This window comes from Rhinolophus sinicus, linkage group LG03, assembly GCF_036562045.2.
Source record: "Rhinolophus sinicus isolate RSC01 linkage group LG03, ASM3656204v1, whole genome shotgun sequence".
Classification (NCBI taxonomy): Eukaryota; Metazoa; Chordata; class Mammalia; order Chiroptera; family Rhinolophidae; genus Rhinolophus; species Rhinolophus sinicus.
In genome coordinates, this window is record NC_133753.1 from 177305954 (window position 1) to 177324791 (window position 18838).

At 42.1% G+C, this 18838-nt stretch overlaps 1 protein-coding gene across 6 annotated transcripts in view; it reads left to right on the plus strand.

The window, feature by feature from the left end:
• The window catches only part of SLC45A2 (solute carrier family 45 member 2), a 31143-nt gene that overhangs the window by 5080 nt on the left and 7225 nt on the right, over positions 1-18838 (plus strand). For 3 of the 6 annotated variants that reach the window (XM_019737259.2, XM_074329027.1, XM_074329026.1), the window contains exons 4-5: positions 9999-10324; positions 18421-18612. In XM_019737259.2, coding sequence (XP_019592818.2) covers positions 9999-10324; positions 18421-18612 — 518 coding nt within the window. The remainder of the gene's footprint in view (positions 1-9998; positions 10325-18420; positions 18613-18838) is intronic. The other 3 variants (XM_019737261.2, XM_019737260.2, XM_019737262.2) reach the window with 3 other exon arrangements.

Consider the following 18838-nt stretch of genomic DNA (forward strand, 5'->3'; position numbering starts at 1 on the left):
ACATTTAAAAACAGCAGTAGAAACAAACCAAGTAAATTAAAAAATCCCCATGCATTAGAGATTTCTTAGTTATATAAAGAGTTGGCATTTCCTCAACCTCCTGACTTGAAAAAGGCCATGCCAGGAAGACAGTGGGGCAGCTCTCTCCATTTCCTGGGGCTGTTGCCAGCCTCCTTTGGTTGCTTTTGGTTCATTCATGTAGAGCTATGCAGCTCGCGTTCAACATGCGTTTATAGAGCACCAGTTAGGACTGTCCTAGGACTGCGGGTCTCACATTAGGCTACAGCACGAGTCTGCCATGAGGGTTTTTATGTCTAGTGGGAGGGGGGAGAGTCTATCAGTCTGCCTTATTTGATTGTCTTCATAACCCAGCTAATCTATTTATTTCACAGTTTGACATATTCTGTCCCCTCCCATGGCCAGGTAGGTCCCATGAGAAGTAAGAGCTTGAATTTCGTGGTTTATGTCTCCATAGCCAAGAGCAGTGCCTACACATGGAAGCCGTTGTGTCAATATTTGTTGTCTAAGCAAATGTTTGCGTGGTGAACTGGAGGAATGGGCTTCCCAGGAGAGCGTGTAGTTCCTCTTAGCTTAGGGAAGGTGGAGGAGGAGGAGCCCATCCCTGTCTGACTGGCCACCCTGTCTACAGCTAGAAGGTCCCAGAATAGAGATTCAGACTGCGTCCTCCTAATTTAAGTCCCATAATTCCTTCTGCTTTATCATAATATACTGAAATTAATTACAACAAAGTCATGGGAGACTTTCTGGCTTTTGAACTTGATGCATTGAGTTATGCTGCTCTAAAGTACTTTGGGCAATGTGGCTGCCACTTCCCAGCTAACGGCAGTGTTAGTCTTGGCCAAACGAATTCTGCTTTGCTGCCTCTGATATTAGAAGACTGAACCTCTGTATTTTGGATACTTTTCCAAGACTAACATGTGATCAATAGGATTTCTATCAGTTTGAGGAAATATTTGGGGGTTTTCTGTTGATATTAGCATAAGGTGTGGTCTCAGCAAATACATATAATTTTGACATTACCTTGGTTCAGGACCTCACATCTTACCTGAGCTTTAGTATGTATCCCTTAACTGTTTTTCCAGTCTCTAACTTCTTCCTGTTCCAACTGAACCAACACACAGCTTCCAGATTCATACTCCTAAAAGACAACTAAGACCAGGTCACTCTCCTGCTCCGTGATGTGACGTGGCTTCTCATTGCCTACTGCGTAATCAACAAATTACTAGACAGGGTTCTCCCCACAGGCCATTACCATCGTACTCTTCGAGCTTTACTTGCCACTTCTCCCTCCACATTCTCTGTGCTCCGGACAATTTACCAACATGTTCCTGGGGGAGAGGCCAGGTCTGTTTTACTAATTGTGTCCCTCGTACTCCAACACTGCCTGACATGTCATAGGTGCTCAAAATAAATTTTAACAGAACAAATGAAGGAGATTGTGCTCTCCTTTCTAGCTTCTGGGTCTTTACTCACGGTGAAATTCCCTTCCCCCTTCTATTAGATTTGGGCTGCACCCTATGACCTCATTTAACTTTAATTACTGCCTTAAAGGCCCTACCCCCAAATATAGTTGCATTGTGGGTTAGGGCTTCAATATATGTCTCTCAATGAAGAAAGCAAAAGCTTTCCTAGAACCCCCACAGACTTCTGCTTGTTTCTCATTGGGCCATATGAATACCCAAGGGCCTAGGAGGTTGGAAAAGTGAGGGGTTTTTGGAGGGGAGGGTCATCTCCCTGAATTAAATTGGTATTCTGTTAGCCAGAAGGAATGGGTAATTACTGAAGAGGCCACAGTCAGTAGTTGTCACGTAGAATTCAAGTCAACTGAGTATTAGCCTAATGAGAACAACTAGACCAAGACTATTGTAAGAAAGTGACAGCCAGAGCTTCTAAAGCCCATCTATTTATTAGTAAGTAATTAATTAATAATTATACTCCTGTTCACAGTTTTCTCTGATCTGCACATTTATTATAGTACCATTCACATTCTCCCCTGTATTATAATTCCCTCTGTATTTATCTACCTCTTCTACAAGGTTGGTAAACTCCCCCATGAGGGCTCACCCACAAATTCCCCATGGCTTCTGCCTATTGCTTTGCTGATAGCTGGCACTTAGAAACGTTAGCTGTGCAAAAGCAGGGTTTCAAATCCCTGCTTGTGTTTCATGCAATTTTATATCAAGTTAAACTGCATGGCACATTGCACCAACCAGATGAATATGTTCATTTATTTACTTGATTTGTCTCATGACCAACACCAAACTCTGAACCTCGGCCAACTGTCTCGGGGTATAGGGGCCCCCTGTGTGTGTATAGCTCAAAGCAAGTTCTTTTCCCTAGTAGAAAAAGAAAACAACTTAAAACACCTTCCTCTTATGGAACAGTACAGTGAAGTCTCTCACCTTGTTGAAAGCTTCAAGTCCCTGCCTAAGTGATAATCCCAGAGTCTACATTATTCGTAAACATCTCTCATCATCACCCGTGAAATGCCGCAGGCCTTGTCTTGTGTATACTGACATGCATAGTGATGGATACACATAAATGTATCTGCACATTCATCTCCTCTTTAATGTTTACTCCTGGACCTGGGCTCAATGAATGGAATAGCAAACTGGATCACCCATGTTATTTAAAAAGTTATTTTGTCTTTCTCGTACTCTCTTACTCTCTCCCTCTTTTCAAAAGTGTTAATAGTTGAATTTTGTTGAGTTAATATGGATGTGTGACCCTACCATAGTGTTCTTGCTGTGAATGGCAGACCACATTAAAAGATGGAGTGAAAAATAACAAGCAGTACTGGCATTATCACTCTGCTCTGTCTTTGCATACATGTTAGACCTCCCGAATTTACATGAACTTGGAGAAGAGATGGCTGTAACATTCTGCTTCAAACAAGCATTTTATGATAAAGACATTTTCAGTGTCAAGGCCCATTTTCATTTTCACCAACACTAAGATATATTTCACCCAAGAACTCCAATCATCCAAGTAAACTGAAATTCTTTTTATTTATTTCAGAACTGTAGTCTAGGCCTAACAATTTTAAATGCTTTCATATAAGTGTCAAAGGATTCATTGCCAAAATATTTCCTAGCATATTTCTGACATCCCCCCACTCCCGACTCCCGGGGGACATTTTCATCCTCCTGCTTCTTCTATCTCTTATATTTAAAGGTAACTCTACCTACCTTCCATCCTGGAATATGTAGTAGCCATGGTGGGTTTGGAGGCTCCACCCTCACCCTCTCACCCAGTCCTTCACCTCTGGGTGCATCTGAGGCTGTGGAACCCACACCCAGCACAAGGAAATTCCTCTGTTGTGCTTAATGGAGCATATTTCTGCCAAATTGAGCCCAAGGCCTTACCATCCTTAGCAGTGGGCTCCACCCCACACAGGAGGCCAGAACGAGGCATGATGGGAAAGGCTATCCAAGTTCAAATCCTGGCTCCTCTTAACTGCTAAGTGTCCTCAGTATTTCGGAACCTTTGTTTTCTCACAGGTTGTGAATCTTTCCACAATGTTAGTTGTTAATATTCTTGACAAACGGTACCAGGCCTGGGGTAAAGAACCATTTAAAAGGCTTCAGTACCAAATGTGCATATTTACTTTATTTCCTCCATCCCCACAGGGCTTTCAAAAGTTTTTTTGTTTTTATTTTTATTTTTATTGGGGAATATTGGGGAACAGTGTGTTTTCCAGGACCCATCAGCTCCAAGTCAAGTCGTTGTTTACAATCTAGTAGTTGTGGAGGGTGCAGCTCACTGACCCATTTGGGAATCGAATCGGTGACCTTGGTGTTATGAGCACTGCGCTCTAACCAACTGAGCCAACTGGCCACCCCCAAAAGTTTTGTTTGTAAATATTCAGTGAGAAACTTGCCCCATGTGCATCTTGGGAAGAATGGGTAACCTGTGAGGCTCAGCCTCTTTTAACTGCTTTTGTATGCTTCAGAGTATGCGAGCTCTGGCTGAGCTTGCCACCACGGCCTGACTCTGGGGAGGAGGCAGCTGGACCACGTATGGGTCCTTTTTTGTAAAGGTTTGTGTTCTCATGTGGCAGCAGATGTCCTTTGGATGTTCCAGCTTATGGTTTGGCCAGTGGCCTGGTGATTAATTCCAGGGAGACTAAGGTTGGCAGTAGAGATAAGTGAAGTTTGGATATAGATGTGGGAGTTGGTGTTGGCCTTTGTTGTAGCTGAGATGACTGGGCTTTGTTTAGGAGACAATCTTTGAAGATAAATCCTTACTTTAAGCAGAGGAAGCAAAAAGGAAAGCATTCAATTAATCTCTACAGTCCCCTACTGCCCCTTATCATATCTGGAGGTCTGAATAGATAAAGTTTAATCCAGAGCTTTAATATGGTATCTATTGGAATAATTTCTCCAATGGCCCACTCTTACTTCAGTGTATGTTCTGTTGTAACTTTTAGTTACATCCCATAGTTTTACCTATTTTGTCTCCCAACTTCACCAAGAACCTCCCACCAAGAGAAGAAAGGATTAGAAATTCTCTAAGTTACTTGTCGCATATGTCAAAGTTTTACTTAACTGATTAATGAGAGAAATGCCTGGGAAGACATGAAGAGCAGTTTCCCCAAGTTCTTGCAGGGTATGTGTGTGTGTGTGTGTGTGTGTTTAACAAAAGAAAAAAGTGCTAGATTAGATTAGATTCAATTAACCTACAAGGCAGGAAAGCAATAACTCCTCTGTAATTGTTTTGGGGCAATTTCTCTACGAGGTTATAAAAACATAATACAAATCATAGAACCCCACTAATGTCTGCAAATTAACCTTGACTTTAGAGGACTGCACACCATGCTTCATCAGTTGTAGATTATTGGTCAAATATCCTATTACAATAAAGTCCTGTTTCCCAAGAATTCCAGGTGTGGGTAGAGCCGGTTGTTTGGAAACTGTTCTATCACCGGGCTGTTCAAGAGTGTGGCAGCGTCGGTGTCACTGGGAGACTTGAAAGGAAGGCAGAATTTCAGCATCAGAACCTGTGCGATAGATTGAATGTTTGTCTCCCTGCCCCCAAAACACAATCCATATGTTGAAAACCCAATGTGATGGTATTAGGAGGTGGGGCCTTGAGGAGATGAGACCATAAGGAGTCATGACTAGAATTAATGTCCTTATAAGAGAGAGCTCCCTTGCCCTCCTGCCAAGTGAGGTTACAGTGAAAAGACTGCTGTCTGTGCAGAGGCTGGTGCTCACCAGGAACCAAATCTGCCAGTGCCGTGATCTTGGACTTCCCAGCCTCCAGAACGGTGAGAGGTAAATATTTATCATTTACAGGCTACCAAGTTAGGGGCATTTTTGTTATAGTGGCCTGATTGGAGCAAGACAACCTGCATGTTCACAAGGCATCCGTATGGTTCAGGTCACACTGAAGTTTACGAAGCACGGTCCTAGGATGGTCTTTAAGAATCAGGCACTTATCAACTTTTACTCTTCCAGGCTTGAGACACGTATTTCTTCCACAGTACTTGCCACACTAGGTCAGCAGTAAGCCAAGTCTCTGCCCTCAGAACGACCCCCTGATTCTAATCATTGGGCCTAGAATGATGAAGTCCTTCCAGCCACCTCTAGGTAAATTGTCACCCTCAGGGCAGTATAGACAGTCGCCGACTTAAAATGGTGTGACTTACGATTTTTTGACTTTATGATGGTGTGAAAACAATACCATTCAGTAGAAACTGTACTTCAGATTTTGATTTTGATCTTTTCCCGGGATAGTGTTAGGCATTAGATCCTCTCTTGTGCTTCTGGGCAGCAGCAGTGTGTCCCAGGCAGCCACCCGATCACATGGGGAAATAACGGATACTCTACAGTGTTTCATGTGTTAGATGATTTTGTCCAACTGTAGGCTAATGTATGTGTTCTGAGCACATATAAGGTAGGCTAGGCTAAGCGATGATGTACGGTAGGTTAGGTATATTAAATGCATTTTCAATTTACGATAATTTCAATTTACAATAGCTTATTGGGACATAACCCCATTGTAAGTCAAGGAGCATCTGTCATTCTCTCTTGCTTCTGGGTGAGGCTTTGGAGTTAGGTTTCTGTTGGAAGTCAGCAGGGCACTCGGTTTTAGCCCCAGTTCTGCCACTACAAGGTGTGATCATAAACTATGGTGAATGTTTAAATTAAAAAATAAAATTTATTACAGTAAAAGACACATTGCCATTAATCCCCCTCAAAATACTCCCCCTCTCTTCAAACACACTTTTCCCATCATTTTTGACATTTTCTGAAGCAGTTCTGGAAGTCCTCTTATGTGAGTGTCTTTACTTGCGCTGTTATGTCTGCTTCGATGTCCTGAATCGATTCAAAACGTTTACCTTTAACGGTCATTTTGATTTTGGGGAAGAGCCAGAAGTTGCACGGTGCCAGATCTGGTGAATTAGGTGGTTGGGGACACACTGTAATGTTTTTATTTGACAGACATTGCCGTACCAGAAGCCATGTGTAACACGGAGCCTTTCTATTGTGATCACAAAATATGGTGAATGCTGCTGCTGAGTGCCATCCAGTGGAAAGGCAGGGATCTTTAATTTGGGAAGTGGCACTTTGAAACTTAGTAACAGTATGTGACAAGTTTCAACTTGTTCAGTGCAGTCAGTTGGGTGTGAGCTACGGTTGAGGGAAGGTGTGTTTTAAAGTGTGCAGTAAATCATCCTCCATCGTGACAAAGCTCCATGTCACACATTGCTTCTAGTATGGCAACTTTTGTCAAATAAAAACATTACGGTGCGTCCTCATCCACCTATTCACCAGATCCGGCACTGTGCAACTTCTGGCTTTTCCCCAAATTCAAAATGATTCAGGACATTGAGGCAGCCACGACTGTGCAACTAAAGACACTCATGAAAGAGGACTTTCAGAACTGCTTCAGAAAGTGGCACAAATATGGGGATAAGTGTGTTCGAAGTGAGGGGTAGTATTTTGAGGGGAATTAATGGCAATGTGTCTTTTACTGTAATACATTTTTTTGAAAAATTTAAACATTCACCGTATTGTTTGATCATACCTCGTATGTGCTAATAGTTTACATGTTAACCCTCATGAAATTCATACAAGAAGGCATCACCACCCCCATTTTTCAGACAAGTGCCCATCATCACATGACTAGAAAGCACACAGCTGGGAATGGGAATCTGGGATAATTCCAAACCCCTTCTTTCCATGCTGTCTCCTGTCTTTCCACCACTGTAGCCTGTGGCTTTCTGATCTGATTCAGTTGGACAAGCTCCAAACGTCCTTCTACCTTTAAAAACCTTTTAGATTCATTGGTATGTTGAACTCTTATGAACTTCATTGCTAAGTAACAGGAATCTTACGATCATTATTAATAATCAACATCATCTTGATACCACTAACTAGCACCAAAAATAAACTCTTTAGAATTCTGCTAGATTCTTTAAGTACCCAACTCACAGTGCTGACTTATCATTTATTACAGTTTTTTGAAACTAGTTTACTTATCTGCTTCTCCCTCTTGGAATTACCTTCTGGGGAGGAAGGGATGGGGTGCTGTGTCTTATTTATGTTTATAGCCCCCGAAACTAGTAGAGTCCTTTACATATATTTAGTGTTCAATAAATTTTATTGACGTAAACTAAACCAATAGACATAAAACTGGATTAGGAAACTCTCCAATTGTAGAATTGATCTAATATAAATCCATCATTGTATTTATATCCATATATTTATATTCATAAAGTAAAATCACCATTCCGTTGGTATACAATTCTGTAATACAGTGGATGATTGATTTTACAAATCAGTTCTTTCAAATGGGCAGGGGTCTTCTGTTCTACTTTCCTCTGCTCAGTAGAACAATAAGTTTGAAGGAAAAGGAATAAATGATAGTAGAATTTGATGGCAATATGACAACCATTGAGCTGGTTGCAAATGAGAAATAGTTTCAAAAAAGGAACGTGTAAGTTTTTCATAGGGTTAATTAAGGTCAGGGCTGTTTTGCCCTCTAGGGGACATTAGGCAATGTCTGTGGACATTTTGGTTTTCATAACTGGTGGGGAGGGGCTGGAGAGGTTGTTACTGGCAACTAGTGGGGAGAGGCCAGAGATGCTGCTAACCATCCAACAATGCACAGAGCAGCCGCACATGGCAGTTATCCAGCCCAAAATGTCAGTAGTGCCGAGATGGAGAAACCCTGAGTTAAACAGACCCTTGAATAGCACTGGGCATTTAATGCATTCTTATTTGGTTGACTGCTTGGCTCAGCACATGACCTCTGATACCCTTGGCATCCCCACAACTGCATAAAGAGAGTCATTGTCTACTGGTGATCCAGAGGCACCACCAGTTGCAGAACTGCCCTCTGAATCAGCAGTGGAGTGTGGCTGCCTCAAGGGCCTCCCGTTCCTGTCAGATCCTGGGCACATACCATCCAGGACAGGACACCACGTGTGTCATTTATCTATTTATGTATATGCCAATCACACATAACAAGACCATATATTCCTGTTGGCAGAGAATGTATGTTTTACTTCATCGCACGCCACTGGCCACCATTTCCCATAATTCCACCTTAACACACTTTGGCACTCGGGGCATGGTAATGCTGCTTTATCTTGGGAATTCAATGGTTAAAAAGTTGGTCATCTGTAAATATCCTTTTTGGTAAATTGCAATTAACTAGAATGTGAAGTGACCAGCATTGTCCATTCTCCCGCCATTCTGGATAAATGAGGATTCATGGTACTTGTCATTTAGATTAGTGTTCCTCGGGACATGATTTATATAAGTTTAGGTATTTAGGGTTAGAGATAAAGAATTCCTCAAGTTCTGTTTCCTTCCTTGATTCTCTGGTTTGTGAGAATGTTGTCTTTATCTGGGAAATCAAATGGAGACTTCATTCACACAAGAAAAGCAAAGATAAGAATAAGCTGATCTGTCCAGGTAGATATTTGTGTTTGGTAAGACATGATGGGAGGTTGTCATTTAAAGGTATCTGACAGGAGGATTCAGCCCTAAGTAAGCTTGTGACGTAGGTGGTATGTTTTGCCTCCATCTCCTCACTTCCCTGGACCTGCACCTCCTTCTCCCTGGCGTTCTCAGCCTCCACCGATGCCTGCCTGCCATCCAGAGGAACACCTAAGGGGCACTTACTGCTTTGGACCTGAGTAGTGTAATGTCTCATCCATACCAAGAGCACTTGCATTTTAAAACAGGAACCCAAAAGAATGACTCACTAATAATAGGATTTCAAATATTAGACCATTAGGCAGGATCGGCTTTGAGGAGTGCTTCCCTCAAGTCACACTACCTTTAAGCATAAGTAGATAAAACAGGGCCCAGGAAAACTGCAGGTCAGAATTTTGTGAGATGATAATAGGGTTTTTAAAAATTTGTGTTTAAATTTTTGTTCTTATTTGTTCCGTGGTTATCAGCTGGGAACAAGTACCTTTAGTTTCTAATGGAGGAAAGAAGACATATTCCAAGGCTGGTTGATCTTTGCAAACTTGCATCACCCTAGGAAGCTTATTAATAGATAAGTGACAATACACATAATTATATTTTATTGCAGTCAGAAATTGGTTTTCTTTGGGGTTCTTCAAGATCAGGTATGTTAGTTTTTAAGCAGTGTAGAGAGTATAGTTTGGATAGCCCACAAGAATTCTGGGAGTGGCAACTTTACTAAGCAGCTACTATGTCTGGCACCATTGCATTTTCCAGTTATGACTCTACTAGTAGGTGAATCTTTTATTGTCATCCCATATTATGAGGGAGGAATTTCAAGGTCACAGCAAGTACATGCTAGAGCTGAGCCTTACCCCCCCACTTCTTGGCTGCAGGTGTCTTAACCTCTTGCTGTGTTGCCTCTGCAGTCATAACCAGGCACCTGTGCTGTCCTCAGGGAACTTTCCCACTGGAGGGAAGGGCCCAGGCACAATGGAAAGGGAAGATGGTTTGCTACATATGTTAATACAGCTCTTTCTTGCTTTCCAGGTTTTGGAGGTGCCCTGGGTTACCTTTTGGGTGCCATCGACTGGACCCATTTGAAACTGGGCAGAGTGCTGGGCACAGAATTCCAGGTCATGTTCTTCTTCTCCACCTTGGTCCTCACTTCGTGTTTTACTATCCATCTGTGCAGCATCCCTGAAGCCCCACTTAGAGATGTCGCAAAGGACATTCTCCCACAGCGAGCGCCCCGGGACCTTCCATTATCATCAGACAGATTGTACGAGTATGGGTCTATCGAGAAAGTTAAAAACGGTTATGTACATCCAGAGCTGGAGGTGCAGGGAGTGGAAACCAAAAATCCCACTGAACAGGTGAAAACGCACATTCTTTTTTCTTTACTTGGGAAAAATATTCTTGTTCTTGCCATTTCTTCTTCTTTTCTCTCTCTCTCTTTTTAAATTACTCTTTGTCTTTGTTTTGTTTGCTTATTTGATATAAAGAGTTTTGTGAAGTTAGTTGAATGCTCAAATCCCCAGTAGCTATTCCCTTAGGATTAAAACTTTGCACCTCAAAGAAAATGTCTGCATTTTCCTCTTGTCCTCCTGTCTCTTATCCTTTTCAGAACATCAAACCAGGGAAGATGAAACCAGGTACAGAATGAGAGACCATAAGCAAAGCCTGAAACCATCCTCAGGCCACAAGAAATACCTTCACTTCTTATATTGGGATTATAAATTTGTTCCTCCAAATGACAGTATCCCTGGGTTGGTAACTGTGTTGCGTGTGTTGAATTTGTATTTTGTGAATTGTTTAGATATTCCTTTTAGTCCATTTCTACTCAACTGCTTAGTGAATTAATTAGCTTACCATTTAAAGAAAACTCTATTAAATGCCGGGGAAATGGGACCAGATTAAGATGAAGTGGTCAAAGAGAAAAGATCAGAACTATACTGACCAATACAGTAGCTACTAGTCCCATGGGGCTATTTCAGTTAAAATTAATTAAGATGAAATAAAACTAAAACTTCAGTTTCTTAGTTGCATTAGCCACATTTCAAATGCTCAACAGCCCCATGAGGCTAGAAACACCTGTACAGGACACCAAAGATACCACAGTTCCCTCATTGTAGAAAGTTCTTTCAGACAATGCTGATGTACAGCTGTGTCCTTCTTAAAGCTGAGTTTGAATACCAGCACCTCAGGGACAGAGAACAAAGGCTTCTCTTACTGGCAAAGAGGTTGTAGAAGACATGGTTTTAAATCTTGGCTCCTCTAGCTGCTGACCTGTGTTATGCATTCCAAAAATAGCTAGCAGGCCCTGGCTGTAGATCGCCTAGTAACTCAGAGCACAGGTTTCCAAATCCTGCCTCTTCCACCTCTCGTATGAATGACCTTGGGCATTTCCATTTCTGTAAAATGAGAAAGGAAGTCTATCTTCCTATGAGGGTTTTGTGCAGATTACATGAGATTATCTGTGCAAAGTTACTCAGAGTTGTCCTAACACCACATAGGAAGGTGTTAGGTCCAGGTGCTGTGATTGTGAGCCTGGCAGAAAGCTGAGTGCTCTACGCACAAACAGGGAACAGACTTGATGTGTACTCTAAGAGAATTTTCAGACAAGCTCAGTGAGTCTCATCTCCTCTACGAGCTCGGCTTCTCGTGTTGGTTTGGTCTCTTTCTCTGGGGTTGTTCGAATGCTCAAGTAAGATAAAGCAGGTAAAGGGGCTTTTTCATAAGACTATAAACAGATTATAATCACTATTCAACAAACTGCTCTGGGTGCTGAGGATATCCAAAGCACTCTCCGAGGTATTTAGGGATTGTAAAATTGATTAATGTCCGATCACTATGCCTAAGAATTTACAGCCTAATCGGGGCATGAGCCATTCATACCAACACTTATATTCCAAGGTAGAATGTGGTAAATGCTATAAAAAGCAATGTGTCAGTTCAGGTCTTCTGAAAAGAAGACACAAAGACAATGTTAGATGTGTGAGGTTTATTGGGGAAAACGCCATGAAGGATCGAGAGGGAGAGGGAAAGTAGAAGGAAACAGGGAAAGTCTTCATATCGTGATGCAAGTCAAGCACCTGTGAAAGGAGAAGGGAATGGAAGGATGATAGGGCGGGAAACATCTCAGATGCAATGTAGTTCGAGCAAAGTTCTCACCAAGCCAGCAGGGAGTCCTCCAGTCACCCTGCCCATTGGACGCATCCCAAGTCTTGCAGGAATGGGCTGCCAGTCTTGCTTAGTCACTGGCTGGGATTCGCCAGGGAAAAGGTATCCTTGACAGTAACAGGTGCTGGATCCAGAGAAGCAGCAGTTGGGGACCGGCAGACAACTATATTTTCTCCAACAGGGGATCCAGGTGGCATATTTCCATGTTGGCCACATGCGACGGGATAAGAGTTGCTGTTAGTTTCACAAGAGAGAGCGATTGTGCCTAAGCAAACAGAGGAAAGCTTCCTGGAAGAGGCCTCCTTTGAGTTGTGCCTTGAGTGACTGTTAGGATTTCAATAGGTAGAGATCTGGGGAAGAATACTCCTGGCAGAGAGAATAGCAGTAGCAAAGCCACAGGTATTAAACAAACAAACAAACGAAAAAGCATGAGGCATATTTTGGGGAAGGTTCAGTAGATCACAGAGTTTGTGAAAGAAACTTAGGAAACCAGATTGAAGACAGATGCTTTTGAATGTCAGCATAGGAGTTAAAATTTCATTATGTAGATGATAGGGGTCCACTGAAACTAGTAGGGCAGAGGACTCCTTAATATTATTTTTTTAAATATTTGTCTGGCTGCTGACTATAGGGGTAAAGAGGAAACCAGCAGATTATCTTCGTGGCCCCAGATAAGAAGTAATGATAGGCCTGGATCAGGGAAGTGACAATAAGAATAAAAGAGAGGTAAAGGGGGAGAGGCATGAGGGAGTAAAGCAAAGGACAGGGCAACTGGTTCTATGTGGGGAGACAGGAATGGAGGAACTGGTGAGTTTATTTCAGATGCCAGTGGACTAGTACAGTGAATGTGCCTGGCAGGTAGGAGAAAATGTAGGTTTTGAGCTCAAGGGAGAGAGCAAGAGTAGCTATGGAAGATTCAACATAACACACAAGCCATGGGAAGTGATTGAAATTGCCTGTGAGAAGTAGAGAGAGAGAAAGAGCAAGAGAAAGGATGGGAGGAGGGAGAAGTGCTAGTGCCTGAGTGAAAGGAAATACAGGGAGAACTGATTGGGTGGCCACAAAGCTCAGGTGGACAGCGAGAGAGTGTGAAGACTGGGGAAACTCCTTGGATCTGAAAAGGCAAACTTCAAGGTATGAGGACAGGAGATTCGTAGTTTGGGTAACAAGTTGCAAAGGGGTTTGAAGGAAAACTCTGACAAAAATTTGGGGGAGGCAGTGAGTAGAGTAGAAAGAAAAATTGCCAGGGGCTACCAAAAGTGTTTGCTAGTGAATGGGGCAAAAGCTTTGGAACAATCATGTCAGGATTTCAATCTGGGCTCCTGAATGAGTTAGAATATAAGACACCCTAGTAAATTATATAAGATGTAAGTTCGTTTCTCTCTCTACTAAAGGTCCAGAGATGGGTGGATAGATTGGGGCTAACCTACTGATTCCACAAGGGTCCTGGACCCTTCTGTTTTGTTGCTTGCATTTTGAACGTGGAGCTTTCATCTTGAGATCCAAGGTAGCTTCTCATTGTTATGTCTATATTTCTGCCAGCAGGAAGGAAGAAAGGGAAGGACATGATCCTTCCCTGTAAGGATGCAACTCAAAAGTTGCAAACATCACTTCTGCTTACCTACTGTTGACCAGAGCTTAGTCACATGGACACACTGAGACGCAAGTAAAATGGGTAATATAGCCTTGAGCTGGAAGCCATCCCCCCAACTGAAACATCATTACACCTAAGAAAGGAAGAACAGGTATTGGTAGCCAGTTGTTAGTCTCTGACAACTCACTAGCCCCTAATCCTAGTTGCTGTGTAACCTTCAGTAAATTAACCGAGCTGGGCTCAGTTTTTTCATCTGTGAAGTGACGATAATGCTTTCTCCCTTACAGAGAATTTCTAAGGGTTAAAAGAAACATTGCAGGTGAAAACACCTAGCCCAGTGATTTACAAATAGTAAGTGTTATAGAAGTCTGTTTCCCTTTTTAAAGCATCCCAAATTCAGAATTAAAATCTAGGCAAGTTTGGTGCATTGGAGCAGGCAAGATTTAGGAGGCATATTTTTTAATAATTACGAAAGAACGAAAAAGTGAATTGCCACATATTTTCCCATGAATGCAGTTTTATTAACTTCATGCTCTCCCCTGTCTTGCTCTCTCCAAGAATCCCTCCTCATTTCTGAAGACTCTGCGTTGCCTTTCCCAGTCCCCCAGTCCAGCGGCTCCTCTGTTTCCATGTATTACAGAACTGAGTCTTCAGTTGGAGTCCTTTCACCTTCTGTCTTTTTTTTTTTTTTTTTTTTGTATTTGAGGACTTCATAAATATTGCTTTATTTAATACCAATGGTTACTTGTTTGTTAATTTGTCTGTGTTTCCCCACCGGATGGTGAGGGAACTCCCTGGGGGCGGACGTGGCTTCTGGTGCATTTTCCCATTCTTGACCTTTACCTCAGTGCCTGGCATGCAGGAAGCAGGCAACAAATGTTCCTTTAGTCGTTTGTTGAATGAATGCAGCAGAAATGGTCGTCTGAAATATGGATCTTGCTGGAATTTGTTTGGGTGAATAATAAGAATCATAAGAACTGGTCACAATGTGTACACAGCTCATTCGTTCGTTCGTTTGTTCATTCATTCATTCATTCATTCAACAACTATTCATTGAGTGCCTACTCCAGCCGAGCATCAGGAATCAGGACACTAGTGAGCAAGACAGACCCTGTCCCTGTCCCAGAGTTGTCATCTAGCAAAGTGCAGCTATGTGTTGTCTTACTTTCTTAGTAAATGTATAATTTCGAATATTTTTAAATTTACAAAAAAGTTGCAGAGAACAGAGAGAGTTCCTGTCTCCTCTTCACCAGCTTCTCCTTAATGTTAACATCGTACATAACCGTGGTACATTTTTCAAAACTAAGAAGATAGCACTGGGACAATGCTATTAAATAAACAGCGGACATATTAAAGAAACTGCCTTTATCTTATCTTGATCACACAGCAATTAGAGAAAATATGGAGTCTAGGTCTCTGGAGACCAGGCTAGACCACCCTTCCCTAGCCCAGGCCGCCTCGGGAAGCACTCCCACTGCCTCCATCCTTTGCTAAGAGGCCAGAACTCCCCGATTACTGGTCCCCCTTGTTGTGCAGTTCTGCCAGACAGCATGGGGCTCCTGGGCTAGCCGTGCAGTGGAACCCACGTGATCATTACAAGATATGTTTTTGAAGATGTATTTAAGACATATCACGTAACACACACACACACACACACACACACACACACACACACACAAGATGATCTGCGTTTTGGGAATATCTACACACATACAGAGGAAAAATAGGAGGGCTATATTCCCTAAATGTTAATTGAAGTTATTTTCGCTGGATGATAGGCTAACAGGTGGTTTTAATTTTCTTTTCTAAACCCTTCAGTAGATTCAACATTTTTATAATGGACAAATATTACTTTGAAAGTAATGTCACAGTTTAAGGAACAAAACAAGTCGGGCTTTACTACAGATCAGGAGATATCACCCTGATAGAGTCTCACTGCCTCTTTGTCCTGTTGATTAATCATGACTCAGCAGAGGCTGAGAAGCATCAAATGAAACAAGTGAGCAGAAGCCTTTTGAAAGGCATAAAATGCTCCACACTAGTAAGAAAATAAATGCATCAAATACAATTAACTTTTTCGTACGTGCCACATACACAACGCTCTCAGTGGTTTTGTTATTTGGTTTAAAAAAACAAAATTAAAAACACAGGGTAACAACTCTTAGGTTCACTGTCAAACTTCCGACTCTTCTGTTCCAAATGTGCTTCTGGGCGTCCAGCTGAGCAGTGGGATTCCGCACTGTGTCGGCTGGGGCCCTGGCTCTCATGGTTCATCAAAGTCATTGCTTCCCAAAGTCAGGGTGGCTGTGCAGTTTGAGAACTGGTTTTGTGTGTGTGGTGTTTTTTTTTTAATGGAAAAAGGCCTGAATTATTGCAGAGCTCAAAACAGCTCCCAGAAAATCCACGTGCAGTCCTCCCCATGCCGTCATCGCTCCCTTCAGCATCTCGGCCGTCTTCTTTGGGGTGGACTCTTGTGAATCTCTCCTTTTCACTTACAAATCCATCACCACCCAGTCTCCAGTGGACAAAGGCACACAATACATGCAATAACACATCTCCCATGGGCTCAGAATTATCGAAAGGGCTTTACCAAGGGAACTAATGAGTCAGAATAATGAGATGCCAGCTGAATTTTTATTCTGAGTTAAAATACCCAAAGGACCTTTGAATATTTACATTCCCATCTTTTGCAGAAATACTAGGCATAATTTTAAAGCTCATATTTACTTTTGGAAGAAAGGAAAAAAATTAGGTTAACAGTGAAAGCAGGCTGAAAATTGTATATAAGGCAGGAGCAGAAATTAATATTTGGAATGAAGCTGACTATGTGCTGGCCAAATTCACTTTCAAAAATTTTGCATTTGGGAAAGAAGGGAAGGAAAGTGAAGATAAATCATTTAGTGTGAGTCAAGACAGTCAGGCTGTTGTTTCTTGGTCTAGACCTTTCGCCGCTTCTTCCTGTGGTCAAGGAAAAATAAATAATTCTGCCATGGCTTTCTGTTATGGTCACCATTTATTTTGACAGGTACCATATTTTACATTAAGAAAACAGTTATTTTTTTCTAACTCTAAGGGAATGCCTATACTTTTAAATACTGATTAAGTATAACAAGATTAGTTCAGTCATGGTCAGTAGTTTAAATATTATAAAATTGATGAATTAAAAAAAATCAATTTACACAGCAAACCTACCATGAGTATATACAGTTTTCTGCAACAAGGAAGTAAAAAGCATTATCATCTAAGGTTAAGCGTTAATACAAACATTATGCTATTATAGTTAAAACAGAAAATCTCAGGAGACCGTCTTATAAATAAACTAGCCAAGATTCAATTTCATCATGTCAAGATTCAGAACAAATAAAAATCTGCCAAGAGAGACCTATCATCCCACTATGGTTGATGTTTATAGTCTCAGTGTCCTCAGGACAAGTGACTACTTAGTATCCCTGAGGTGTCTTTCTTCTCTTATGTGACAAGATGTTAAAGCCTGCTTCATTCTTTGTATTTCAAAATAGCTATGTCAATAGTTCAAAAAATTTTTATTCTCTCAAGGCTTCTGATAACTAAAAATTGTAGCCTCTGGTTTTAACTTAATTTAAGTCTAAATTAAAGAATTTGGGGGATATATATTCATTGTGTGTGTGTGTGTGTGTGTGTGTGTGTGTGTGTGTATTCTACAATCTTCTCACTTCTGACTCAACATAGGGCTCATTTACATGTGTGGACTGGTGGCAGAATCTAGGGAAATAAACTGGGAGGACGTACCTAGCCAAGAGCAGGGAGCTGATTAGCTCTCTCTATTCATTTTCTATTGCTACATAACAAATTATCACCCATTTATTATATCACAGTTTTGTAGGTCAGAAATCTGGATGGGGTCAACTGGGTTCTCTGCTCAGGGTCTTACAAGGTTGAAATCAAGGTGTCAGTAGAACTGGAATCTCATCCTGGAGGCTCAACTGGGGAAGAATTGGCTTCTGAGCTCAGTCAGGTAGAATCCAGGTCCTTGTGGTTGTAGGACTGAGGTGCGTGTTTTCTTGCAGGCTGTTGGCTAGGAGTCACTGAGCTCTCCTAGAGGACACTCTCTGGTACTTTTCACATAGCCCCCTTTTACCTTCAAAACTAGCAAGTTTTGTGCTTTGAAACTCTCTGACTTCCCTTTCTGATCCCAGTTGGAGAAAACTCTGCTTTTTACAGAGCTTATGTGATTTGGTTAGAGTCACCCAGATAATCTCTCTTTTGATTAAGTCAAAGTCACTGATTAGTAACCTTAATTATGTCTGCAAAATTCCTTCGCCATGTGACATAACATAATCATGGAGCAATACCAGGGGGTGGAGATCATGCCGTGTTAGAATTCAGTCTACCACACTTTCAGAGTCAAGAAATCTATGAATTATAATCATTTAAGGCTAGGTTAAATCTTTGACTTTTGTCCTCATGCAGTGGCTCTGTCATTGAAAGGGAGAATGCTAGATGTCTCTTATATCTTGGTTCAAAGCAAACTGTTTCCAGACCCTTCCAGTTCCCCAAAGCCCCACTGTGGGCCAGAAAGTGCTAAGTATCCATACATACTTAACACCTCCTATTGGTCACTCCACGGCACCGTTAGTGCCACACCCAGAAAGTGTGACCCTGTGCAATGGTGGACTGACAGATACGTAACATGGCCGTGTGCTCTGGCTCCCACAGCTGGCTGTATCTGCACTGAAGGTCACGCCTGTCTCATGTTTATTCCAGACTGGGAGGACAATGACCGTGAAGTCGCTGCTGAGGGCGCTGGTGAGTATGCCTGCCCACTACCGCTGCCTTTGCCTCAGCCACCTCATTGGATGGACCGCCTTCCTGTCCAACATGCTCTTCTTCACAGACTTCATGGGCCAGGTAACCGCCACGTCTGTGCACACTCACTAACTAGTGCATCAATTTTCAGTCAGCACCTGTGGAGCTTCTGGGCTAGCCTGGAGGATGGGGCTGACACAGTAAGAGTGTCAGAAAGACACTTAAGGAGCTGACGTACACACAGGTTCTAGAGGCAAGTTCCTACACCCTGGACGACTAGAGGACACTATGGGACCAGGACTTTATTGACTACAACAGATAGGGAAAA